Raw genomic sequence first — 26861 nt, forward strand, 5'->3', positions numbered from 1 at the left:
AGCCCCGGACTCATCCTCCGTCTCTCCCCGTGTCTCTTGCAGAGCTCTACTTCCTCATAGCTCGGTTCCTGACCACCGGGCCCTGCAGGAGAGCGCTGAAGGTGAGTACAGGGGCGCCGCACACTCACCTGGGCGCACAGGCTCAGACCCCTCGGCCATTCGCTGCCGCAAAGAGGATTGAAGGGGAGGTGTGAACAGCCGGTCCCCCCATTCCCCCTCCCCCTCCCGAGCCCTTTCGCGGCAGCAGCCGCTTGAGAAGCCAGAGGCTTTCTCGTCCCCCAACCCGCATTTTTTTCTTTTTTTCTAAAAACTGGTTCAGGAGCTGGAGCAGCACCAGGTCTGTGTGGGCTCTGATGAAATCATCTCGCTTGCTGTAGTCAAAAGTTTCCTTTACTTTACAAGTCATTCAAGTTTCTTCCACTCTACTGTCTGAACTTTTTCCCCTCAACACACATTGTTTTGGATGTGATCTATCCCTCCTTCCCCTTTAACCACTCAGTTTTCTTTTTTTTTTTCCCCCCCTCCATTTAGTTGCTTCCTAAAAGGTTGGATTGGCAAGGAAATGAGCATTATAGAAGTTACGAAGAATTGGTGAGACTTTTTTTTTTTAAACTTTTAATTAGGATGATAACATGATAAAGTTGATGTTAGACCCTTTACCTTTAAAAGTAGGCCCAAAGCTTTACCTTCCAGTTTCATTCTGGCTCTATTAAGACATTGGCGTTATTTTGGAAAGGGCCTTTAATTTCTTTACATTAGACCAACAAAAACACAAGTGGTGTTTTAAATTGAGGATATTGTTTACACAGCAGAGGTGGAGCTTGGCGTTGTGCATTGGTACATGGCACTGCCTACATATAGAGAAGAGCCAATCTGAAGCAAGGTTTCATTTCAGAGTTTCCTGAGCAAGTTTGTTACACGCGTTTTGATTTGACAGTATTTATTTTCTGGTTGGCTTCCTTCAACAGTCCCCTTCAACAGATTAGGAAATGAAATCGCTGTTCAGAAATCAGGGGTTGGCAGTTCTGGTGCCTATGAGTGTGCTCTTTATCTCTGGCTACTCACTGGTCATAGCTTTGTTTCTAAATATTAGAAAGACATGAGTGATCTTTCAAGAGCATGTACTTTATGCCTTCTATGGCAGATGTTGTTTGCTCTAAATGTTTTAATTTATATCCATTTCAGAACAGAAAGCTGTCTTCCTCTTGGTGTTTTATTTTACTGCTTCTTAAATGGCAAAGTATATTTGGCAGTTGCATCTTGTGAAGTGATGGCCTGGTGGTGCCTGCCCAGTGTGGTTTTATCCGGCTTTATTGTAGTTGATCTTGTTTTATTTGAACAGATGTTTATTCTCGCTTTTTTCCCCCTAAGATTCAGACATTCCAGGTTAATTGGCTGACTTCTCCCTTATCTATCAGTTTGTGTATTGTTATAGTTAAATCCCCTTCTCCCTCTTGTGTAACAGTGGAAGATCTCAGAATCATGTTTGCATAGCGAAGGAATGAAATGTTGTTTAAAACACTTTCTTAATTATTTAAGTGCTGCTTAAAATGATAAACTGCATTCAATTTCTTCTATTTGTCAGTGTGGTCAGTTGAGCAAATGAGATTTTAAATTAACACTTTAAGTCACTAAAAAGCTTAGTCTTGCTAAACAGGAATACTGTCAAGCTCTGACTTGAATTTAGCAAACAGGAAAATAGTATTAAGTTTAAAAAGGATTGTTTGGGGTTTTTTTGTTGGTTGTGGTTTTTTTTTTACCCCAGTTCTTCTGACAAAAAGTGGTGGTGTTGGGAGATGTCATGTGTGGATTCTTCTGACTTCAGTGCAGTTTTTTTAACTGTGTTTATTATGCATATACAGTTGTCAGATGAATTCTTTAATATGTGCTGCTTCTACCTCTTTTCCCTATACAATTTAAAAGAAATCTCTACACAGGGTAATAGTATTTCAGAATATCCAAATTAATCTTCTGAAGGTTTTAGTTTCTGCTTTTGAGGGGCTTTGGGAACCTCTCGTCCCACTGGTCTCACTCTGAATGTGCAGAGGCCACAGACAAATGCAATCCTGTGGTGCAATTATTTCTTCTCCTCTTTGTTCATCATGGAATTGAAGCAAGACTTTAAAATAACTGTTCCTTCCAAAACCGGAGTAAAACTACTTAAAAAGGAAATGAATTGCAAGGTTTTGTATGCATGCTTCTATCAGGAATTGCATTTGGAATATATACTTCCTGATGATGGCGTGCAAACAAAATGGTTTATAATGCTTGGCATAAAGTATGCTGAGCTTTCTGTCCTGAACGTTGTGGCTGGTACTGCTCTATACTAATTCAAGAGGGAAAAATTACAAAGAAGTGATGAAAAAGTGCATTTTGTAATATTTGGACTACCAGATATATTTCTCATAATCAATCTTACACATCTGATGAGCTGATTTGCTTGAATATATTTGGCTGTGTGGTAATGTTAACTATTTTACTGATATTACCACCTCCCCGCCCCCCAGGAATACAGCCTATACCCCCGCAAGCTTTATACATTACTTGAGTTTTTATTATTAAAACAAGTATTAGGTTGTGGCTTAAATCGTACGTTCTCAATACTCAGTGTGCATTTGGGCAACTTTTTGTTGAATAGATCTTACATGACAGCATGTGGTATTTTTATTCTCACTGTTCTGATGACGAGATCAGCCTTGTCAGGACTTTTCTCATCTAACTTCAGTCAGTAGGCTAAGGGAATAGCATCATAAACATGAGCTAGTTCTGCCTGCGTCCTGAGCTACGTGGGCAAGAGGCCACATACCTGTGTTGGTGTGGCCCTCTGCCTCTCCTGGGTGTATTGGCTGGGAATAGGCTGGCTGCTGAAGTAGCAGTGTGGCTTCTGGGTCTAACTGGTTTTTACGTGGCCAGATTAGAGAGTGGAGCAAGCATGGGGCTGTTTTTGCCTGCTGATTCAGACCTCACCAATAGTTTAAATTTATGATTTTGAAGGTTTGGTTTACTTGAGTCTGTGTAAACTCTACTTTGTATATTTAACTTCTGCATTATTGTGATTGACTTTATAGTTAGATAAGGATTTTTTTTCATTGAACTCCCAGAAAGAAGAGGGGGGAAAAAATAATCAAAAACTACATACATTTGTTCTTGACTGAGACATCTGAGTGTGTGTGGGGGTGTATTTTTTTTGATTGTTAGATGTAGTTAGTATGGGATCCTTCCTGAATGGATGGATGACTGTTTTGATCCTTTTGGTTTAAGGAAGTAGGGCAGTCTTATGCCATGTAGTACTGGTTCTTCAAGGAAATTATTTCTAGAGAGATTGTACTCAAACCTACTAGTTTGCAGTTTACTGAACAAGTACTGTGGGACTGGAGTACTAGTTGCATAAATTCTTGTGCTTGATTACAACAAAATTCTCCATGATCTTGAGTTATGAGTGTTTGAATTTTATTTTTTATTTTTAATAAAAATAATTGGGTGAATTGGGCAGAGACACTCATTGTAGGGTGCCACACAAATGGGTGCCATACGTGTGAATATTGCAGGCTTTCAGCAGTAAAATACTGATGTGCAGTAAGTAATTTTGCTGCAGTTATTTTTACTACAGCTCTCCCATTCTTGGAGAATACTTGCTAAATTTACTAGCAGAATTGATTTTGTTTTGTAAGTTGAACTTAAAAATATTTAAACAATGTTTAATATACCTGTGAATATTGATGCTTTTAGAGTCATCTGTTCTGGATGTACCATATATATTTTTAAAACTTAAATTTCTGTCAGGTGCTGTCCAACAAACATGTGGCTCCAGACCATTTGTTACAAATTTGCAAGCGTATTGGCCCTATACTGGATAAGGAGATACCACCCAGCATTTCGAGAGTGAATTCCTTACTTGGTGCAGGGAGACAGTCATTGTTACGTACAGCAAAAGGTATGGTTGGTTTGTTATTTGAAATGGGTATGATACGTTTTTGTAAGTATATGGTGAAGGCTTCTGGGATACTTAAAAGCAGCGAGCTTTCACTAAAATTGGTCCCCACTTCTTCTGTACTGTGTTTAATCAACCAAAACACCAGCTATCTGTGTATTAATGGTATAACTAGATATTGATTGTTGTGAAGAGAAGGTTTTAAGTTGCATCACAAAAAATTATTGTTACTCTGAGTGCTGAGGCTGCTGAACATGGCCAGTTTTCAGTGTTACTGCAATATAATTAATCATCAGGACACAGGTGCTACTTCTCTTACATCTCCCGACACTCCCAATAGTATATTGGCCCATGCTGGTTTTGAATGCGGTAGCTGTTGTGCTCTGTTCAGTGCAAATGTGAAACAGTAACACCAGTTTTCTGCAAGTTTTCTTGGTTGATGCAAATTGTATCAAAATTAGTACTTGTGAATTCTGTACATATGCAGGAAGAAAGTCCTTGCCCGTAACTTAGAGGGACTGGTTGGCAATGCATAAGCACATACTTTATTGATAGAGTAGATTTTAGCTTTAAACTTATCTCTTTGAATGTTTCTGGGAGGGGGGTGTTCATGTGTTTGTATGAAGTTCTGTTGGGCAGCTAGATGCTATGATGTGGGACTGGTTTATGGGATACTATTGTGTTTTTCAGTTATCTGTCCTAACTGCATTAAAGGATGCACGCTGAATAATGGTGACTGTTCTATCCTGAAAATCAGGATTGCAATTATTTCAGCGTGAGTGTGTCAAAATAACTGTCAGTGTGGGAATTTTTTTTTTTTTTTTTTTTTTTAAGAATCGCAGAATTGTCGGGTTGGAAGGGACCTTTTGAGATCATCTAGTTAAATAATTTCATACTAATAAATAGTCAATAAATATTTATAATATTTATGAATAATATTAATGAAAATGTTAAAAATCTTAAATGCTTTGCACTGAGAATGAGTAGGAAAAATTCAGTTGAAAAGTTAGTTTTGTGTTATGTGAACTGCAGGGGCATCACCGTTTAGGATTAATTTCAGAGTTTGGTGGTTGGTTGTGTTGGGTTTTTTCCCTCCTTCTGTTGCTATATTAAATGGATTTTTCTCTCCTCTGATGCTACGCTGTTCATGAAAAGTTTTGGGGCATTTGGTGTTCCTATTTTTTTAGTTGCTTCAATACTGTGTTTGAGACCACCTATAGATACGTTCTTTACCGTGTTTTGGAACTGCAGTTCTCTTGGCATTTTTAACATGTACTTATGACGAACTTCAACCAATTGGTTTTAAAGATTGCAGGAACACTGTTTGGAAGGGCTCTGCATTTGCTGCTCTTCATAGAGGAAGACCTCCTGAAATTCCTGTCAACTATGGCACACCACCAAATCTTGGTAAGCTCTTTTCAACACTCATCGCTGCTGTTGTGAGCATACGACGTGTATCTTGATACTGGCCTTGTTACGACGCTGAAAATTGCGCCTCAGAACTGGATCTGGAGGCTTATCTGGGGAACTTCATATGACTTCGCTGGAGTTATGTATTGGGTACAAAGGTCTGCTCACAGCACTAGTGAGACAGTAGCCTCTAGGTGACATCTTTTTCTTTCATAAAGCCCATGTATTAAGTAGATAAACCTACAGAAAATACAAATCATTCTTCTTTGAATAAAAGGACTCTTGTATGATTTAAGGTATAGAAAGCCATGGGAAAATAAAGATAACATTTAGCACTTATTATTTAGAAACTGAAGTTTTGATTGGAGCGAGTTTAAAATACTGTCTTGGTTTTATACATAGAAAAAATTGCAAATACAAAAAAACCCTGACCTTATGAAATCTGAAAGTCGCTTCTAATAAGTCCTTAAGTAATATATTAATGGAAGTTAAATAAAATCATGTTTTAGGATAGACCTGTTTTAAACATCAGTACGTTCATTCTTTGATTTCTTTGTGTTCTAGTGGAAGTACATCGAGCAAAACAATTAACTGGATATGCAAAGTTCAGTACTTCATTTCCAGGAAGTATGTATCAGCATGTCAAGATGCACAGACGGATTCTTGGCCATCTTTCTTCTGTATATTGTGTTGCATTCGATAGAACTGGACATAGAATATTTACTGTGAGTTTATGAAATAGATCCGAATCTGAATATATTTCTAAATGGATGCAAGGAAAAGAACTTTGAAATGCATGTTACGCTAAAACTTCTGGAGGTGGATATCAGTAGTGTTAAAATGTAGCTGATTAGCTCTATCGCCGTGCTTAAGTAGAACAATTTGATGTAATTGAAGGTTGGAAGCATGTAAGAAATTGTTGTACTTAATATCTGGTCAGGTGTCGACATTGATGTAGGAGCTTTATTCAGTGATGTAGTTCGATGTTAAGCATGTTTCATATTCTTTATGAAGTGGCAGAGGAGAGATTGCTTTTACAGAACAGTACTTTCACTGGCCCTTGCCATTACTGTAAGGAATCCCTTCAGACTTGTTCCAGACTTTTTGCATTATATGGTATAGATCTGTGGTGATTGCAGTGTCATCCTGAAGCATAAGTGAACATTTTGGTTTTCTTAATCTTGGTCGTATGTAGCTTAAGTAGCATACATAGTTTTAAGTAGAAGTGTAATGTACCAAGCTGTGGAAAAACATAGTTAGGTTCTTTAGAGGAAACCTAAAACTTTTATCCTGAATGTCTTTGAAAATCCTTGCTGACTCTAATACATATTTCTTTCTAGGGCTCAGATGACTGTTTGGTAAAGATTTGGTCAACTCATAATGGCAGGTTATTTGCCACATTACGAGGACATTCAGCAGAGATTTCTGATATGGCTGTCAATTATGAAAACACTATGATTGCAGCTGGAAGCTGTGATAAAATGATCAGAGTGTGGTGTCTGAGAACTTGCGCACCAGTTGCAGTCCTCCATGGGCACACAGGGTCCATTACCTCATTACAGGTATGTTTTTTTAAGTGTTTCTACATATTGAAGCACAAATAATGTAGATGGATTGTAAGAAGCAGGCAGTCCATGAAACTCAAAGATAAGTTTCACTTGACAGCGTGGTATGGAAAGTTTGAAGGTATTTTAATCAACTAGTAGGAGACAAGAAATAATTTGGGCAAAAAAAGGATGCTGTTGCACCTGATTAGAAAAGTTAAGAGTCTGCTTTAGTAGTAGGATTTAGATTGATGGGATACTCTAAGACTAAGTCATATTGGTAAGAAATAACCAGTTTCCTTGGTTGCTTATTGAAATTGAGAAACATAAATGCTCTACAGCAATAGAGCCTTCTATCTTTGTGTTACAACTTCTTGAAAAGGAAGATTAGTACCCCATTTTCTCTTTTTGTGGAGAAAAGTACTTTGTGGTTGCTGTTACTAGGTTAAAAAGGAACTTGCCAAGCATACATCTTACTTTTTCATGTTGAAGTGCAAAGAAGTGATGTTCTGTTTCCCGTGAAGGCTGGCACGTGAATGGCAAATAACTTTCACTGTGCCTGTCACTGTGGTTTTCATATGACTGAAATTATTTCTGTGTGACTGCCTGTGGGAATATTAAAATCTGAACATATAAATATTAATGTCAAAAATTAGTCAAAACCACTGGAGAAACCTACTTCTTTTAAAAAAAAAAAAAAAGGGGGGGAGCAGGGGGAAAAGTTCCTTGCCTCCCTGAAACTCCTGAGTATTTAGCTGAAGATAATGACAGGAATCCTTCTTCACTTAAAAAAGATCACTACCTGTAATATTTGAGCTATTGGAACTAAAGAGAATTTCTGGGAAATATAGTGTCCTCCTATTGTCTGTTACTGGAGACGTGATATGCTGGTTTATGTGGGTGAGTGTTCTCATCCGGTATGCGATTCTTACAACTTCTGTGATATGGGTCTTAATCTCAAAAATGTAAGTTATTTCAAAAGTGCAAAGATGTTCAGCGTAATATGTTGTGTATTTAAATTTGAAGGCGTTGTGATACTTTATGTGCTGTTGGTAGTCCTTTGGATTCAGTCTCGTTTTGGCCTTTGTAATTAATTATTTAACAGATAAACTAGTAGCTCAATATCCAGATTTCTGTGTTTTCCAGTGAGACAAACAGGCTTATGTTGAGCGGTGAAGAGTGGCTACCTGCCAGCTTGTGAAGTTCAGTACAAAAAATAATTTTGCAGTTTTCTCAAAAGTGCTGCCTCTGAGAGTAATCTTCATATTTGCAGAGTTTCTGTAGTATTCATTGCATTTTTTCTTTGTTTTTTAATGGCAAAGCTCTTACTTGTGGTGTTTCTTTTATTGTAGTATGGTGGATTTTTTTAAGTGTTCTTAATAATACTAAAATTGCAGTTTGTACAATTTATATGGCCGTTTCCAACGATAGTAGTAGTAATTGATGAACAATTTAATCAGCTTGTGTAACTTGTATTCTGTAAAGTTTTCTGAAGGGTAGCTCTGTGCATAGCAATAAATCCACGTCTTAAAGAGGTATGTGTGAGGACTTCCTACAGATTCATATGTGATGCTGGGTTACACATACTCGGACTATCTCATAACTGATGCTCTGCTTAATTATAGAATTTAAAAAGTAAGCCTGTCTAGTGAAACTTCCTTACATTTTTTTTTTTCAGTCTGCTCTGCTTATTACTTCATTCATTGACAAAATTTTTAGTGAATGATTGTGGTTAGTTCGGACGTCAAAAACAAAGCAGTGAATGAATTGGTTTTATATAATGCAATAATTGAAACATAGACCACAAACTTAAAGTATAGGAGATGTTATTTTGCAAACATTAAAAATGATGGTTATCAACAACTGCTTTAGCAGTTTTAGTTGAAATATCCAAAGTAAATCAAGGTTTTACATGAACATTTTTAGAAGTTCGTAAACAGTTTTTAAATATCTTTTTGTATGTGTCTGATTTTACTTTCTTCTTTTTAGTTTAGTCCAATGGTGAAAGGCTCCATGCGATACATGGTCTCTACTGGTGCAGATGGAACTGTTTGCTTTTGGCAATGGGATACAGATTCCATGAAATTCAAGTATGTAAATGGGTTGCTGATTAACTTTATGCCATACTATGCTTGATTAAAATAAGTTGAGTGCTTTTAACTGGCTAAAAAAATTTGATTTTTTGTGATAATAAAAATGTTGTGGAAATAATCTATTACGCAATTACTTTAAAGCACCATCACTAACTATATCCTTTACAAATTTGTATTATTCCATTGTCTTGGGAGATTAGTTGGGAAATATATTAACTTTTTACTACGCTGAAAGTACAAATGTAGGACAACTAGAATTGCTATAAACATAAATATATTGGAACAGTATAATAAAGCTTTTTGGTTTGTGTTGAGTTTTCAGCAGTCCTGTGGTGTTAGGATGTCTCTTACAGAACTTGGACGCAGAGTATGTTCAGGATAGTTTTTAAATGTTCTATATGTGATTGCTGTTTATTTGTACAAAAAAAAAAGTTATTACCGGAAAGAAGAGATATGGGATGATCAGTCTGTATCTAGTATTGTGCCATATAATGGTAGTTGGTATAAAATGGTCCATTTTACATTAGAGCAGCTATTTAAAAAAAAAAAAATGAGTACTTTAAAAAGCAGAAGATTATTTTGCTTTTTAATTTAAACTTGTTATCTTAAGGTAGTAGAGTTGTACCAGAAACTATCAAAGGCATAGCTTCATCTGAAGAATCTTTTTAGGCCTGTAAGTTATAGGAGGAGAGTGTTTGAACTGGATCCTTAATTACTCTCCTAAAATTAATTTACATGACTGTATGAGATGTAAACATTGTTTAAATTAGTTTAAGCATGGACTTAAATTGGTTTAAGCATTGGTAGGTCTCAAAGCAGCATTCTTAGGATTTGAATCTCTGTACTGTCTATCATGCAAACATGAGAAATATTCTTATACTGAAGGTCTCAACTTTTCCTTTAATAAACAGAAAACACTTGAACAGAAAAGCAGTAGAATAATGAATAGAAACCTGTAATACTTATAAGTGGCACAGTTTGCTGGATTTGTCCTTAATGTAGTTCTTAGTAGCTACTTTCTGTGAGATTATGGCCACGTCAGCTGGAAGAGTGTGTACATGACTTGCAGAACAGGAAACCAGTCTTAAATCACCGTGTGCACAGTGTTGCAAAACTTTTACCTACTCTGTAAAATTTTATGATTTTGCACAGCATTCTGCAGTAATGGTATTTGGTAGGCCTTATTTCATGTACTGTTGGTGGTTTGTAATGCGAGGGCAAGAATTCAGTACTTTGTGGATGTGTTATGGAGGGGGTAAATCCTACTTGCCGAAGGATGAGAGAGAATAAATATTCTTCGGCATGTCGTGTTATCCTTGCTAGATAATAGCATCTTGCAGAAAAAGTCGTAAGCTGTGTGGGCTTTAAATGTCATTTGTGTATGTGTGTACAGTAATTTTGAAAAGTAAACCTTATTGCTCATCCTCCTGCACAAGATTTACAGATATTACTGTATGTATTTAAGAAGTACCTCTTATGTAGGTGTTTGAAGAAACATACCTTTATGTTTTGAAATGTTGATAAAAGCCAAGTTTTGTGTGGCATGTCCTGTTTCAAGCATCTTTTCTTTTTAAGCAATCGGCCAGTGAAATTCACAGAGAAACCTAGACCCGGGGTTCAGATGCTTTGTTCTTCATTCAGTGTAGGTAAGTCATGTACAAACTGAGTTTAGCATTGTGATTTTTCTTCTTTCCTCATAAGTAGTTATTACAATACTCTGGTTGCGACAGCTTTGAAATATACAAACCCAGCAGCTGTGTAGGAAGTAATTGTATATATGTGTATTGTTAGCCTATGACATAATTAAATAATGTGACTTGCCTTAGTGAAAGACTGTTGAACTAAGTGGTACTGTTTTCCTTTTGCCATTGGTGATTTTACAGAAGTAAAAGTCACCTGATGCTTGTTTACTTTTATCCATCTTTCCTGGATTTTTATTTTTGTTTAATCCCTTAGTATAATGTCAGGGATTTGCAAAATTAGTTCTGTAAGATACCACAGTCAACAGCAGTGGAAGTGGTTACTGCCAATAGTAGAAGCTCCTGATTCTGTGCCAGTTGTATGCAGGGATGGTCATAAAGATCCCTTCTTTCTTAAGAATCCACAAATGTGTCTATAAATGTGCTTCACTCCTGGCTTGTAGTTTTCTTTCGTTCTAATCATGTGGGTGACTTGTGGGAAGGCTTACTGGTACCAGACAGCATGAACATTGGAAGAAACTTGGGAATTTCAGAAATAAAATAGAAATCAAAGTGTAGCTTGTTAACGTTGTCAGGATATAGCCCTTGGTTCTGTTTGGGTTTGGGGTTTTTTGAGGTTTTGTTTGTTTGACAGCACTTACAGGTGCTAAGAGGCAGGGCGTAGTACTGCTGCCACCGCAGCTAAATACTGGTGTACTTACACTGGCTTACTTACGCTTCTACCCAGTTTTGAAGCAAATCACATACCACAATGAGACATATGCTACAGTGAAAGAGTCATCTAGATAATTCTGATGACTAGCCATATTCCCCATAATCGAAGGCTTCTGTGCGCAATTAGTAGTGTTAGATGTTTCAGCATTCCGCTAGTTATGTATTTTAAAGTCTTTGTAACACTGAGTATGACTATTTATTTTTACTATGGCTGAGAGAGTTTTCTGGGGCAAGAGGGGGATTTCCTTCCATACCTGTATGTCAGTGGAAGAGCATAAAAAATGTGACACTCTACAGATTTTTTTTTTTTTAAACTAGGCATCTGAGAAATGTGGGTGATCTGTTTTTAATTTCTTATACAGCAGCTTGATTGTTGCTTGATTTTTACAGGTGGTATGTTTTTAGCAACTGGCAGCACTGACCATGTCATCAGGATGTATTTTTTTGGCTCTGAAACACCTGAGAAGATAGCTGAATTGGAAAGTCATGCTGTAAGTGAGATTGTTAAATCTAATAATTCACTTCAAGCAGTATTGAGGTTGCAAGTTAATGTTGTTAGTGGGTTTGTAGCAATGTTCTTTTATTGAGTATTTTTAGAACTTAGGCAGAATTTCAGCCAGTCATCTTAATGTGACTTGACCATTTTAAAGGCTGGAATGTATCAAGATGATATTTAGAATTCTGTCTTTTCAACTGGTTGTCATACATTTCTCTAATTTTAAAGCATGTGGTTTGCTCAGTTGCTTCCCTCTGATGCAAGTGTGCCCAGCGATCCACATATTATATGCTGTATACAGGAAGTAAATAGGCTGAGAATGTGGATGTCATTACTCAAGTTATTTACCATTTGACACCTTTTGTGTTAAATCTTTAAATGGGATTGAGTTTCCAGAATTTTACTTCTGTTCACCTTGACCTTTATTCACATCTTCAGTGGCTGTGCAAGCTACTTTATACTTCCCAAGTGATAAGTCAGCTTACTGCTTTAGCATTGTTTCCCCATGTGCTTTATATAATGTGTGCTGTCTTTACTTACTTCCTTGATATAACTGATACCTGTTAGGAAAAGAACTTCCTAGATAAAATACTCTCATTTTTTATTTGTGTACCTTAGTCTAGCAGACTCTGTCTTCTAAGGAATCTGAGGGAAACTTGGCTTATGTTCATGTGCTGAAGGTTGAGTCATTTTTTTTCAGGACTTGATTCACAAAGAACCTGTAGTTTTACTATGGAGAATTTAGATTTAGTTGAACCCTTAAAGCTCTTTCAAGGACAGCTCTTAAAATACTCATCTTCTTCATTTTGTTTGCCTTAATATGTTTTCTCTAATACTGAATCTGACTTTAACCGTTTATGTTACACTGATAAGGCTTGATCAATATGTATTTTGTATGTAGAGGAGACTTTCAGCTCTGAAGATAAACTGATCTGAGTGTGCTATCTACTTTTCGTGTAGTTTTTGTTGTGATAAAAATGAGTAACTAATTGTATATTTCTTTAAAGAATGTGTAAGTAGGAGTGGGAACAACAGATTCCTCTCGATTGTAGTTGGCTTAGGATACTGGAAATATATATTCAAATATGAGTTAATTGGCTGCCAAGTTATTAATGGATAGTTATTTCTTCTGTCAATCCTTCGCATTTAATTGGGACTTTTTTTAAAACTTGCATTTTAAATGCATTAACGGTTAGTGAATTCTGGTAAGTATTTGTTGGACTTGATTCACCTTGCAGTTAAAACTGTTAGAAATGATACAATATGCAGTTTTTTCATTGCTTCAGATTTTACTAAGCTCAGATTTGTCAAAACCATATTTCCCATTTAAAGATATGATTTCTAACAAACTGTACTTTTTCTTACAGGACAAAGTTGACAGCATTCAGTTTTCTAACAGTGGTGATAGGTATGTTGAAAGATGCTCAAATGTGAACAAACAATACATTATTTTGGAATTAGGAATGTATTATTGTTCTCACCTGGAGGTTCCAAGTGAGAAAATTCTACTTACTTAGAACTCAAAGGGGAAATTTGGACTAATCCAGGAGAGCATAGTTAAGTTTCAGCTGTCTGTCTCAGCTTTCTGTTAATTGTTGTTTGACAATGTCTTTGCCTCCTCTTCCCCCTCCTTTCCTTTCAGTTTCAGGAAGTGTTGGATCAAAATAGGAAATGGGAAAATGCAATGCAAATGGTCTAAAATAAGTTTAATCTTTTTCATTTTTTTCTAGCTTACTTCTGTTTTTTTTTTAAGGAAATGGATTTAACAGAATTTTACAGCTGATTGGCGGGGGGGGAAGCGTTGTGTAAATTCCATTTGTAAAACTTCACCCATACTTCTAGTACAGAATGGAGTCAAAATTTATCTCTGATTGGCCTATCACTAATGATAGCCTTCAGGGTAGACTTACATCTGCAACAATAAGTTGCAGCTTTATTTTTATTGCGTTTTTTCTCTTCTTGAAAGCCAGATAACTGTGACTAGGAACGCTAATAATCTACATTCAGTCTGGAAGTTGTAGTTGTCTTCCTTTTAAATGTGTTTTTCTGCAGTTATACTTGTCTTTGGGGCCGTCATGTTGCACTGGTCCATCCATGTTGCCTGCATGAATTACTTTTCAAGGCAGTACCAAAAAAAAAAAAAAGGCAAAACTTCTGCGCTTTTGCTTGGTGACGCTTTGTATGGAAGATGTTTAAGATTTATAATTATTATTAAAATGAATCATAGCAAATTAGAGCTCAGTCATGGTATATCTAGCATGCAAACTTTTTTTGTGGGAGGTACATCAACTGTCTTTCTCAGGGCTGTCATTCATGGACTAGGGATATTATCTTTGGATGTCTTAAAATGTTTCAGTTCCTCTCATCAGGCATTTCCATTCTGCTCTGTTCAGCAGTTCATGAAATGGAAGCCTGAACTGCCGTGGTTTACACCTTGGTATCTTAAAAGTAAACCACTGGTGGTCTTCTCTTTTATGCACAGTTGTGGGTGGGAACATCTCAGGTTTTGCTGTGCTGATCTGTTCTTGCCTCTACTTCAGGATCTGATACTCTACAATTTCAGAGTGGATTACTTAAAATACTTCATTAAAGTATTGTAATTGAGAAGGAGTTTAACTTTGGAACTTGCTTCTCTGTTCTATGCGTTTTGACAACTTTATTCAGTTTTTCAGTTCAGAAAAACTCTCTTTACTGGGCTTCTGGAAAGAAAGTTAGTGGACAGGTAACTAAAGAATTCTCTTGCACACAAATTGAAGATTTCACTTCTATCAGTCTTTCATTGTAATGTTTTAAATTGTGGTGGCGTGCAACTCTGAATATACTTTAAATCAAATTCTTTTGAAGATGACTATCTTTTACAACTTCTTCAAGGTTCATAAGTGGCAGTAGAGATGGAACAGCCCGAATCTGGCGTTTCGAGCAAGCAGAATGGAGGAGTATTTTGTTGGATATGTCCAATCGATTACCAGGGTAGGTGAAATGTTGACTTTTTTAATCTGTTGTGTGAAGTCAGAAAGTTTGAAAAACTCATCAAGCATGCTTACGTACAGTCAATCTAGAGCAATATTATGATCAAGTGGTGGTGGTCTTTGGGGGGGTGAAATGAGTGTTCTGGTGATGTAGTAACTTGGTAAATTTTAGTCTGTGCTTGAATAAATGTGTAAATATTTATATAGCTTTCAAATGTGCACTGTGCCAAATTAATTACATTTCTGTTGTTAGGGAAAAAAGTTAACAGAAAGTGCAATAGATCTTCTCTGTCTGGATTTCAGTCAGACACCTGACGTCACAGGAGAAACATTTTTAGATTAGTAAAAATAAGGTAGATGACAACCTCTTTCCAGGAGAGGTCATGACAGGTAATAGGTGGGTTTCCTCAAGGACTGATCTTGCTGACTATTTTCATTGATTCTTTTGTACTTCTTAAAAGTGTACTATTGAAATATGCTGGTGGCACACAGTTTGAATATTGTCAGTACAGATGAAGATCAGGATATTACATGGCACTGGATAAACCTGAAAGGTGGATGATTTACAGTAGTACAGAATGCTCTGTCAACTTTTGTAGATGCTAAGTAGAAATGAATTTGTAGGTGATTAAATGGGGGGGGGGGAACAAACACAGAAAACAAACCTTGGGTATACTAGTTGATTGGAGGTTGATTGAAAGCTGCTCTTGTGATGTAGCCATGAAAAAAAAAAAGTGGTTTTACTAAGAAAGGAAGAGGTATTAATATTTGAGATTTGACTGTGGCATCTTTCTGGGTTAATATGTACAATTGTAGTTGTGTATAACTGAGAGAGAGTCTTTGTAAGAGAGGCTACTAGTTGATGTGGAATATAGATAATACTGTGTGAAGGTGTGTTTCAAAGAAAGCTTGTTCCTTCAGTTGATTAAGATGCTGAGAGGGAGTGTTACGGTATCCTATAAATGTATTTTCGGGAGAGAAGTGAGAAATACATTGAGATTAATACAAAATATTATCTTTAATATATTTATGTTGGGAATCAGAAAAAAATGCTTAGTTAACGTAGAGGTTAGCTTCTGAAACAGAGTTAGTTGGAAAGCTCTTGACTGTAAAAAGTCCAAATTTTTAAAAGAATTATGTTAGGACTCTAATTGTAGAAGAGACAAGACTCCATGAGAAAGGAAAGCTTTTTTGCCTTGCATCTCAAATGGGAAAGAGGTTATCATGTCCTATGAAATAACTATGCTAGAAATCCAGATTTGCTTTATAGCTGATTGCTCCAAAAAGAATGAAGTTTATGGACAAAGGTTTCAAACCGAATTTAATTCTTAACTTCCCTTCCCTTGTCTGATCATTAACATGGGAAAACAGTTTATTTTTTTGTATTTTGAGATTGAAATGGGCTAATTAAAAATATCTCATGCCTGTTCAACTCTTTAAAATAGTGACACATGTTCAGAAGAAGACAAATTTATGAAGCCTAAAGTAACCATGATAGCTTGGAACCAAAATGATAACTATGTCGTTACGGCTGTGAATAATCATCTGCTCAAAGTTTGGAATTCCTGTACAGGGCAATTGCTTCATGACTTGGTGGTATGTAATTTTACTTGCTTTTTGAAGTAGATGATCTTCCTAGAATTGCAATGACATGTGCAGGCTGAGTTTATGATTAGATCTGATTTGTCTTGAAAGCTCTATACGAATGATAAAGCAAGTGTAGTGTTTCTTGGATTTTTTTTAACCAAAACTACCTGCTTCCTCTTGCATTTGAAAAATCCTAGCTGCTGTGTTGAACTTGCCTCTCCTGTGGAATAAATAAAAGTTTTTGTGCAGTAACATGCTTGCCCATTGAATAGTTCACTGTCCTTTGGCAAAAGCTCCGTATTTCTAGAGTTCTTGCTTGAATCTAGAAAATTATTAAATTTAGAATGATAAAGTCTTTCTGTCTGCCTGGGGTTTTGCACTACTTGTGTGCCACAGGTAGCAGTCTGGATAGATATACTGTGGAATTTGTAAAAATCCATATATTTTTGGAAGCAGCTTATAGGGTCTAATGTTCCAAATGTCTGAGTGTGAGGAGAGGATAGTACAGTGCTTTAGGCTCTACTGTAAATGTCCTATAGATCTGGATTTATGTCCTCTTGTTTGCACATGATGTGCAATTTTAAATTCTAGGGGCATGCGGATGAAGTATTTGTCTTGGAGACCCATCCTTTTGATTCCAGGATCATGCTGTCTGCGGGTCATGATGGCAACATCTTTATATGGGACATTACCAAAGGCACGAAAACAAAGCATTATTTTAACATGGTAAGACCTTTTTTAAACTCCATTTTTTCTCAAAACAAGCAGTGTGTTCACATATAGTTTAAGGAATTGTCACCAAGACGCACACCCTCTACACCTTTTGGAAAAAAAAACCCACCAAAAAACCAACAACTAAAACCCACCAAAAAACCCCAAACCAGCAAAATTTATGAGTTCGTTTTTTCACTAGAGCTTTTACCTTTGAATTTCTTGGTTATTGTAACTGTAGGTGCAAAGTGATCAGGAGCCAGTTTTAACAGTTTAATGTCGCAGAAAAGGAGGGCCGGGATTGCCTCCCTTGTCTGCTCCCAGCTGCCCACTTCCATTCTCTACCTTGAATCAGGTGCCTCTCACTGGACTTTTTAGTAAGCTGAGTCAGTTCAGTGATCTTCTGCAGAACTATTGCCCACTCCCTTCCACTGCTACTTTCCTGTAGGGCTTCCGAGTTGAATTCGGTCAGGGAGATCTTGATAAGCTTCTGAGACAAGGAAGATGAATTGTGAGAATTTGCAGTTGGGTGTGAGGAATGTGAGGTATCGGGGAGCAGAGCAGGACTTTACTTTTCATCATAGTCAATGTCTGAGCTCTTCAGGCTTTACCTGTTGATCAGGACTTCTCAGTCTGTGAGGTGTTGTGAATAGTTGACACCAGGGCTTTTCCACTCTTTGTTACAAAAGATCTTCTTGCACCTCATTCAGAGTAACTTTTCCTTAATTGAGATGAGGTGCCATCTAAAAGACTGAGAGGTCCTGTCTTAGACCATCATTTCAAGAGTCTTACGGACAAATATTTGTATTCTCAACTGTCTTAAAAATGCTCCCATGACATTCGCTCCATTTGACAGCTCATGATAAATACTTTAAAACAGATTATTTTCTCTGAGACTTAAGTTATGATTCAATGTTTGTATTAATTTTTTAATCTTTTTTTTTCTGGTTACGATTAATAGCGAAGTTGTTTGTTTTTTTTTTTCTTTAGCTTTAAGATTCCCTGTGCTTTTCTTGAAAGTGGTTTAACGAAATCAGTATATTAGCTGCAATTTACTTTTAAGCAGTGTACTAACAGCTAAAAAGCCTCAAAAAGCTTTTTTTTTTTTTTTTTTTTTTTTGCCTTAACAGTAAGTTTCCATACCCTTTAGTGCATCATTTAAAATTGAGTGCATCTTTTAAAACTGTATGATTCAGGACTTAAATTCACATGTCAAGGGGAAAAGAAATAAACTGAAGTAATGAGATTATTTTTGCTTTAGTGGAGGTATTTAAGAGGTGCATGACTGCTTTTGATAGAGTAATTAATTTTTGATGCTGCATTATTGTTTGCTAAAAAAATATTGGTCAAATAGTCTTGAGTTTCTTTCCTTCAATCTAGATTGAAGGCCAAGGACATGGTGCTGTTTTTGATTGTAAATTTTCACCGGATGGGCAGCATTTTGCATGTACAGATTCTCATGGGCATCTATTGATATTTGGTTTTGGCTGTAGCAGGTCTTATGAAAAGGTAAGTTCAGCTTTTTATTAGAAGTGTTTATTCAAGCGTCTAACTGAAATTAGATTAGTTACATTCGTTCCTCTAAAACATCATATATAAAGAAGAGGTTTGTATGGGCACGGGATCTACATATAACGGGTTCCTTGATGTCTGTGAGTTCTATTGTACGTATGATTCTGGCACAGTAGAAACAACCAGTGTCTTAACATTTCCCTTGGGAGTATCTCCCAAGAATTTTTCTGGAATACATTTTCATCTTCCAGCCAGCTAATTTGCATGTTAATTGTTCAGCCTCAAAATTACTTTAATTTCTCAAAATAGCTTAATGTGTAAAGATTGGAATGTATCACAAAGTTTATTGCACTACTACCTAATTAACAAAAAAGCAGACTGTATGTATGTTAAGAATAATTTGCTGGTTGATTTCAGTTATTAGAACTTGCAGTTCTTTAGACCTTTCCTTATTCAAACCCAAATTCACTGTAGTAATTTGATTAAAATAAGCAAAAGTAAATATTCATCCAACATGGTGGATTTTGAAATGTTAGAAAAATGTGCTTGTGATAAATGTTTTGCTTCTTTGAATCTATCAGCCTGTTTCCTTTTTGTTTTGATAAATACGTGTGTTTCTGTTTTTTTGAAATAGCTCTCAAAAGTGCAGTTCTGGCCTATGCTTTTCTTCACTTCCCCCTCAATTTTTTTAAAGTTGCAATGGTAATTCCCTGTTTGTTATTTTAAAGAATTATTTTTTTTCCTTGCTCTACATTCTTAGCTGAAATTGAAACTTACTCTCTTTGTCTTGCTCATCATTGCTAGGAGCAAAGATTCTGACTGTGATCTAATACTTGTGTAACCATTTTCCTTCAGCTGCATGGATTTAACAGACTGTTTCAGTTGCAGAAAAAATTTCTGGTGGAAATTGCATGATTAAGAAAGAACTTTACTTTGAGAACTTATGTTGAACTTTAGACAGTGATTTCCTTGCATGGAAACCAAGGAAACTTGTCTTAATTGTGAGGAAAAAAAGTAGAATGAGATGTAAAATATTTTTAATTTTAAGTATAAAGCAGTGCTTCTGCTTTAAGTTACCTCAGTTTGTGGTTTTCTAAAAGCATTTCGTTACCTGCAAAAGCACTATCAAAAATGAGAGTACTGCAACACCCATACAGGTTAATTGTAGGTATGCATAACTCTTCTTATTGGAAACTTGGCCTTTCTTTTACCTTTAAGATTTTAGATATTTTAGTGTCATTTGTTCTTCTCTGTTCTTTAGCATATTCTTTTTTTCAAATTGATAACATAAAAACTTCATTTCTTTCTAGATTCCTGATCAGATGTTCTTCCACACTGACTATCGGCCACTTATTCGAGACTCTAACAATTACGTCCTAGATGAGCAGACTCAACAGGCTCCTCATCTCATGCCCCCTCCCTTCTTAGTAGATGTGGATGGAAACCCTCATCCAACAAAATATCAAAGATTGGTGCCAGGAAGAGAGAATTGTGCGGATGAACATTTGATTCCTCAACTTGGATATGTAGCAACAAGTAAGGACAGTATCACTAAAGACCTACATCCAGAAGTTAGAGTTACTGTGGTAATTCTGAATGGGAATGGAGTAGATATAACATAGGTGATTTAAAAATGCCTTTGTCACATGCTAACTATCGTGTATTTATGTTCACTAAAAATCCTGAAAGGTTCCACAGTGAACATGATTTTAAACAAGCAAAAAAAAAAAAAAGTCGGTTGTTCAAATGGATGTCTCAGTTCTTTTCTGTGGGCATTGACATGCACAAACTGTGTTTGAGATCGGAGACTCCGTAAATGTCTCATTCGGAATAAGCAATTGGAATAGTTTCAAGAACGGTTTTCATTTTGTTTAGTTGTAGAACATGTCTCACTGTGATGTGAACAATGAGATTAAATCATTTGCTGTAGGGTCAGTTAGTTAACTGAACCCATTCATTTTATTTGTATTACATTTGCAAGGTGATGGAGAAGTGGTTGAACAAGTTATAGGCCAACAGACAGTTGATCAGGATGAACAAGGCTTGGAGCCCAGCATTCTTGATGGCATGATTAGACAGTTACAACTACAACAAGATCAAAGAACTGGAGCTGATCAAGAATCTGCTTCAAGTGGCCCACAAAATGGGGAAGGAACACCTAGAAGAGGTTAGTACTTGCTGATAAATTCTTAGGTAATTGCTCCATCTCCATTTTTATTACGCTGTGTGAGATATTTCAAACAGGTTTTAACTTTAGTGTTTTTTTGGGTACTAAGATTCCCTTAACATGGTGCTGTCTGGTTAAGATCTTTTTATTCATTAAAACACTGCTACTCCTGTGATTAAATTACAAACCAAAGCCTTTCACTTTTCCTTTTAAAGAGCATTAATTGTATTTCTTGTAGAGTGCTACATATTTAATAGTATTTGTAGAGTACTCAAATAACATTTGTAGGAGCTACATTTATTCTCCTCTGAAGTTTGCAAAATAAGTGTTTTACTGTTGTTCAAACTGGGTTCGCCTCTCACTTCTTTACAGATTTAAACCAGACGCTCTATCCTTGTAGTTTTAATTATGTGAGGTCAGCTCCAGGAAAAGTGCTTTTTAGAACCTCACTAGCCTCAGAGCTACCTGAAATAGTTCAGAAAAACACCTCTGTCACATTATACTTCCTTTCACTGTATTCAAATAATAGTAGAAATAACCATTTTAAAAGTATGTGTGTAATCTCATTGTATTTTCTACACGACAGATAATTTCCTGAAGGTGATAACTAGTCATATACTTACGATCATGGAGATAAAAATATGTAAGGTGTTAATTTTTTATCTTGTAATAAGAAGAAACAAGGTTCCAATTCTGTGCAGTCTGGAAAATATGTTTTTGTTTGTATATTTTAGCTTTTAGAAGACCAAGTTTTGACATCCAGTCTCCTCCCAATATTGGTCTGCGACGTAGTGGGCAAGTTGAAGGTGTGCGTCAGATGCATCAGAATGCTCCACGAAGTCAGATGGCTACTGAGCGAGACCTTCAAGCTTGGAGACGAAGAGTAGTTGTACCAGAAATACCACCAAGCTTACTCAGGTCTGTAGACAGCTTACTGGGCTGCAGATATGACTAGAGAGAACACATCACGTTGTTTTTTCTAAATCTAGTGCTATTAGACCTGCGCTAAAATAGATACGTGGTACAGATTGAAATAGTTCAGTGTTATGGTCAGCTGTGCTTAAAAACTTTTAACTGTAAAGTCCATTCAACAAAAATAAATGGAAGTTTCTCAAGTTTAATTGAGAATGATTCTCCCATGTTTCAATATTTTAAGCATCTTAAAAGACAGCTAGTTTACCTAGATCTTGGTTTTTCCAGCATAAAGGGTTATAGGTTAAATTCATTTACATGAAAGACTTTGAGAGATTGTGCTTTTGTGGGACTTTCTGGAGGTGATGTGTTATGACCAGAAGCAACACTGAGCACTTGAAATGCTAAAACAGTTAGCTGTTTTCAAAAGTACTATCGGTATGCATCTGTGAAAAGCAGAATTAATATCGATAGCTAAATATTTCTTTTTAATGGTACAGCCATATGTGCTGCCACATCTCTGAAGTTTTTAAAAAGCTTTCCTGGTGTTTGGAGGTAGAATGATTGCAAAGGGAAAAATGTGGATTAAAAATGGGGTTGAAAAAGTTCATTATATTCTGATATTTGCAAGGAAGACTTTCTTAATATCCATCTTCTTTACTCTATCTGGAAATGACAGGACATACGTTATAGGTGTTTGAGCAATAATAATATCTGAAATTAATAATGTAATGAAATTAGGTGTTAGGGTATTTTTAGATAGATCCTTTAAAGAGAACGGATCATTTAACTTTTCAGCATTGTCAAAATAGATGTAGAATTAGATGTTCATTACTTTCTTGTAGGAAGCAGGAAGAATATCGACTTGCAAAAGGGGAAGAAGAGAGAGATCTTTATGCAACAGAGAAGAAAAAATCATTCGAGTCATTGGAAAAGGTATGCAGCAGCTTCTAGGAAAATGGGCATTTTGTGCCCAGGGACAAGTCATGGTTTAAAAAATGAAAGCAGGCATTTCTGAAGGTGTGGTCTTCAAAGGTTAAAAACCACTTATTGCAGGACAAGGTTTGTTTTATTTTTATGAATACCTAGAATTCTTTTTTCTTTCAGTCTTACTTCCTTCCATCTAAGGTATTTGGTAGTAATTTCTAAAGGCAGGCTTGATTTCAGGTCATTCTGGCTTTACTGCAGTTAAAGTTTCAAAGACAGTTGTTGCAGGTCCATGCTAAAGCATTGAGGTGCAAGTGAGACTGTTCAAGGTCCTATATTTGAAGAATTATAGGCTATATTGCTATTCCCTTGTCATTTTACTTTAGATGACAATGTTTTGTGTATGGGGCAACTTTTTCAGACTTGCCCCATTTTGAATGATTTTTTCATTATCTGTTTTTTGGAAGAGATCGGTAAGAAGGAAAAATTGGTTATTGTACTGTTTTTATAAGATAGTGGCCTGATTCACTGTGTCTTGCAGTACAAAACAATCTGATGCAAGAATTCTACTGCATGATCCCCTTTAACCGGGGGGAGTTGAGGATTTCTGGTCCTCTCAGAATCGCACATTCTAGGCAATTAATGTCTTGATTCCGTAAATATGCTTATCAGGTAATGTGAACGGGCCTGTCACAGTAATTTATAAGGAGCAATTTCTTAGAACAACTACTAAATCTTAAATTGGGAACAGCAACTTTAAAACTATTGGCTTACAGGAAAACTACTTCTTGTGAAAAGGAGTTTTGATGTGATCAGGCTGTGATGTGATAACGCCATTTCAGTTTTTACATTCAGCAGTGCTTTTAGCTACCCTTTCACCCCCATGAAAGTTTGCCACATAGATACTTTTATGTAACTTCTTTTTTTCACTTCCTGTATAAATTAGAGTGACTCTGAGTCTTCATTAATACAATCTAAGCGTAGACTGCATAGACGGAAATATCCGAATTACCGAACACGGAATAACATTGAACAGCTGGAGTCTTCTGATGAGGAAAGAGATAACTGCTTTGGCTTGATAGAGCAGGTAAGTTCTCTTCTGAGTTCTGTATTTTGAAATTGAGTTCCTCAATAAGTGAAGTTTCATGTAAATGTGCCTTTTCTCTCTTAAAACAAACAAGCAAACAAAAAAACCCCCTCGTTTACCAGGGAAGGTATTTCTGTAAGCATCATTATTGTTAGCACTTCTCAAACCTATTTATCTGTTGCTTTAATAATGGCAGTCTTTCCTGTCATTTTATAAATGGCTGAACTATTTTTGCTGAGAATCTTCTAAACCAAATCCACAGCCCAAGGCAAAAAACTGATGTACAATGCTGAGGTTGGCTTAAAGCGAAGTTTGGATTTTAGATGTCTTTTGCTGTTTCTCTGCAAAAACCTTCCAAATTTGTGCACACACCTGAAACTGGAAATTTTGAAGGTTCTCGATAAAGCATTGTTACGGCCTGGTAATGTGTTCTTCCACAGAGTCTGTTTATCCTGGCTGAGTCCTGGCGTGGGGTGAAACAGGACTAATTGGGTGTATTCATGCATGTATTTAAATGTAAAACTAAATAGTCAAGATACATCAAAATATATTACAACTTATTGTTCAACAATTTATGTGCATTAACATCATGTTTTAAATGTGCTTTCCATAACTGAAATGACTTAAGTAGAATGCATTGCTCATGTCTCAAATTGTATGTTGTCAAGGAAGAAAAAAAAAACAAACCAAAAAACCATAAGAAAACAAGATTTAACTTGCAACTTCAAGTTTGATACTGTTTGAATTAGTCCAACTGGTTATTTGTTTGTCATTTTCACAGTAAAAAAGTTAACAGTCTTCCCCTAAGACCTGTTCATACAGTGTGCAGGATGGACAATACTAAGTCAGGTCTTCTCTTTTATCCTACCATTTGAAGGATTAAAACAGAAAAATCACCTGATTCTAACTTGCATAACTAATGACAAAAAAAATCATAGAAGTGTTAGTCCTGTAACAGAATATACCCATGTTGTATGCGGCTGGGAGATGTGATAGTTTTCCTTGTTTTGTTCCTTTTGCAATCTTTATATTCTTCCTTTGCATTCTAGTGAGCTAGATTTTACAGTGTACTTTGCATGACCTAATTGCAGCATCATGAATCTGGAATTTGAAGGAATCAAAATCGCCCGCCACTTTGTTCTGATAAATGATGTGAACTTATTCTTAGACTAGAAAAAAATAGAACTATCATATGGTAGGGGGATAGAAGTGTTGCTTTGTGAAGAGTTGCTACAGCAGGTGGATCCACATGTGGCTAATAAAATGTGAGTGAATATACAGAAGTTCATGATAATAGTGCACTCCTGAGGTTAATAGGGTAAGATGAAATCAGCTACAAAAAAGAACTACTTTCATTTCCATTTTAACAACTCTTTTACCAGATTTCTTTCTAACTTGATAATATGCAGACATAAATGGAGAATGTTATATTTCAAACCCTTAAAACATGTGCTGTGAGAAAGTTTTGGATTGACTGTATATTTTTAAATTCAGGAAGCTGAAGAAAGTGAGGGCTCTGGCTCATCTGATGAAGAGGAAGAGTGGAGAAGTGACAAGAAAAGCAACAGTAATAGTTCTAGGTAAAAGCGAACAAACAAATCCCAGCTTTTACTGTAATGAGTTTTACTTGAATTTTGGCAATTTAAAAGTTGTATGGAAGTTCTATTGTGCTTCGTATGTAATAATATTTTGTAGGGTGCTGTACTGGACTGACACATTGCATTGTCATTTAGTGTTCCATTTCACCAAAGTGTTTCTGTCTTCTCATGTAGTTTCAAATCCTTTTGCTTTTTTGCTAGATGGCAAGGAGAAAGAATATAGTTTGGAATGTTCTTTATAGCGTGTTTTGTTCTGTTGCGTTTTTGAGGGGTGGGGGGTTTTGTTTGGTTTGGGGTTTGTTTTGTTTTTTTAATAATGCAGCAACAGTCAGTTGCTTGCTCTTACAAAAATGTTTGGTTGAAAAAAAATGTTAATTTTGATGAAGTTATAATTTTAATTAGAACTGAAGTTATCAATAACTTTTTAATCACTTTACTATGGCTTTATTACATATTCTTTCTAGAACTCTGTAGTAGTATAACTAAAAAACACAGAGAGAGAGAGAGATAAAAAAAGCAAATTTGTGAGATTTGTATAACTGTCTTTAAAGAATTTAAGTAGTGTTTGGCGTGTGTTCTTTAGGGAGGGCTCTTAACTATTCCAGAATTTCATTGCACAACTGTCTTGAATAAAATTACTGATTTTAGAACTCACCAAACTTGAGGTTTTTTTAAAAAACATGCTTTGAATTACTGTGTTCCCAAAAAAATATGTTAAACATCAAGTGAAGTAATTGTTACAACAGTTCGAAGTAATTTTAGTTCTTTTGATAGTGCTTTCAACAGCAATCTATCTGTAGATACTTGTCTGGGAGAATTTAGCATTCTGAAATACTGACAACTTGGTTCTATGTTTGTATTTTCCCTGATCCTATCCATTATGGACAGTGATACTTCAAGTAGATACTCTGACTGGATCGCTGATGCAGGGATTAACCTACAACCTCCTGTACGGACTTCTCGACGGAAAGCTATCAGATATTGCAGTACTTCAGAAGATGAAGTATCAGCAGAGAAATCATCTCCTCCAAAGAGAAGAAGAAGAAAAAGGAGAAAAAAGCCCAAACCAAAAAAGCAGGAGGAGGTATACAGTTAATGTTTTCTACTTGCTTTTTAATAAATTTCTCTCTTAGGTTTTTAGACCTCTTCACTGGAAACTGCTAAAGTAATTGTTATTGCCGTTGGACAAGGATATTGGTATCATTGCGTACAAGTGTACCCTTAATTAATTTGAGACCATTCCAAATGCAAGGTATCTGCTGATTTGTATGGAAGAATCGGCAAAAAGTCATTTTCACTTTTCAAATAAAAAGGGTTCTCAAGGTTGTTAGTATCAAAGGGAAATGTGATTATTAAATAACTGTACAGAATATTGCACTAAAACCCTGTTAAACTGTCTGGTTTTAAGTAACGTATCTTTTTAAAAACTTATGGGATATAGTCACTGTGTTTATGGTGGCTATTTATAGTTGGGTTGAATTTTTATTTTTTTGTAAGTTACAA

At 36.0% G+C, this 26861-nt stretch overlaps 1 protein-coding gene across 1 annotated transcript in view; it reads left to right on the top strand.

The window, feature by feature from the left end:
- Positions 1–29: 29 nt before the first annotated feature.
- LOC104069500 (bromodomain and WD repeat-containing protein 1-like) overlaps positions 30–26861 on the top strand; it is a gene marked incomplete at its 3' end in the record, with an annotated part of 45570 nt that continues 18738 nt past the window's right edge. The window contains exons 1-22 of the mRNA XM_009577132.1: positions 30–103; positions 310–337; positions 532–591; positions 3784–3934; positions 5240–5338; positions 5906–6066; positions 6682–6903; positions 8875–8975; positions 10554–10624; positions 11783–11883; positions 13256–13296; positions 14760–14858; positions 16303–16453; positions 17036–17170; positions 18536–18664; positions 19978–20203; positions 20649–20834; positions 21569–21752; positions 22592–22682; positions 23620–23760; positions 25255–25340; positions 26247–26442. Of these exons, the coding sequence (XP_009575427.1) occupies positions 5971–6066; positions 6682–6903; positions 8875–8975; positions 10554–10624; positions 11783–11883; positions 13256–13296; positions 14760–14858; positions 16303–16453; positions 17036–17170; positions 18536–18664; positions 19978–20203; positions 20649–20834; positions 21569–21752; positions 22592–22682; positions 23620–23760; positions 25255–25340; positions 26247–26442 (2256 nt within the window). The remainder of the gene's footprint in view (positions 104–309; positions 338–531; positions 592–3783; positions 3935–5239; positions 5339–5905; positions 6067–6681; positions 6904–8874; positions 8976–10553; positions 10625–11782; positions 11884–13255; positions 13297–14759; positions 14859–16302; positions 16454–17035; positions 17171–18535; positions 18665–19977; positions 20204–20648; positions 20835–21568; positions 21753–22591; positions 22683–23619; positions 23761–25254; positions 25341–26246; positions 26443–26861) is intronic.

This window comes from Fulmarus glacialis, unplaced genomic scaffold, assembly GCF_000690835.1.
Source record: "Fulmarus glacialis isolate BGI_N327 unplaced genomic scaffold, ASM69083v1 scaffold21684, whole genome shotgun sequence".
Classification (NCBI taxonomy): domain Eukaryota; kingdom Metazoa; phylum Chordata; class Aves; order Procellariiformes; family Procellariidae; genus Fulmarus; species Fulmarus glacialis.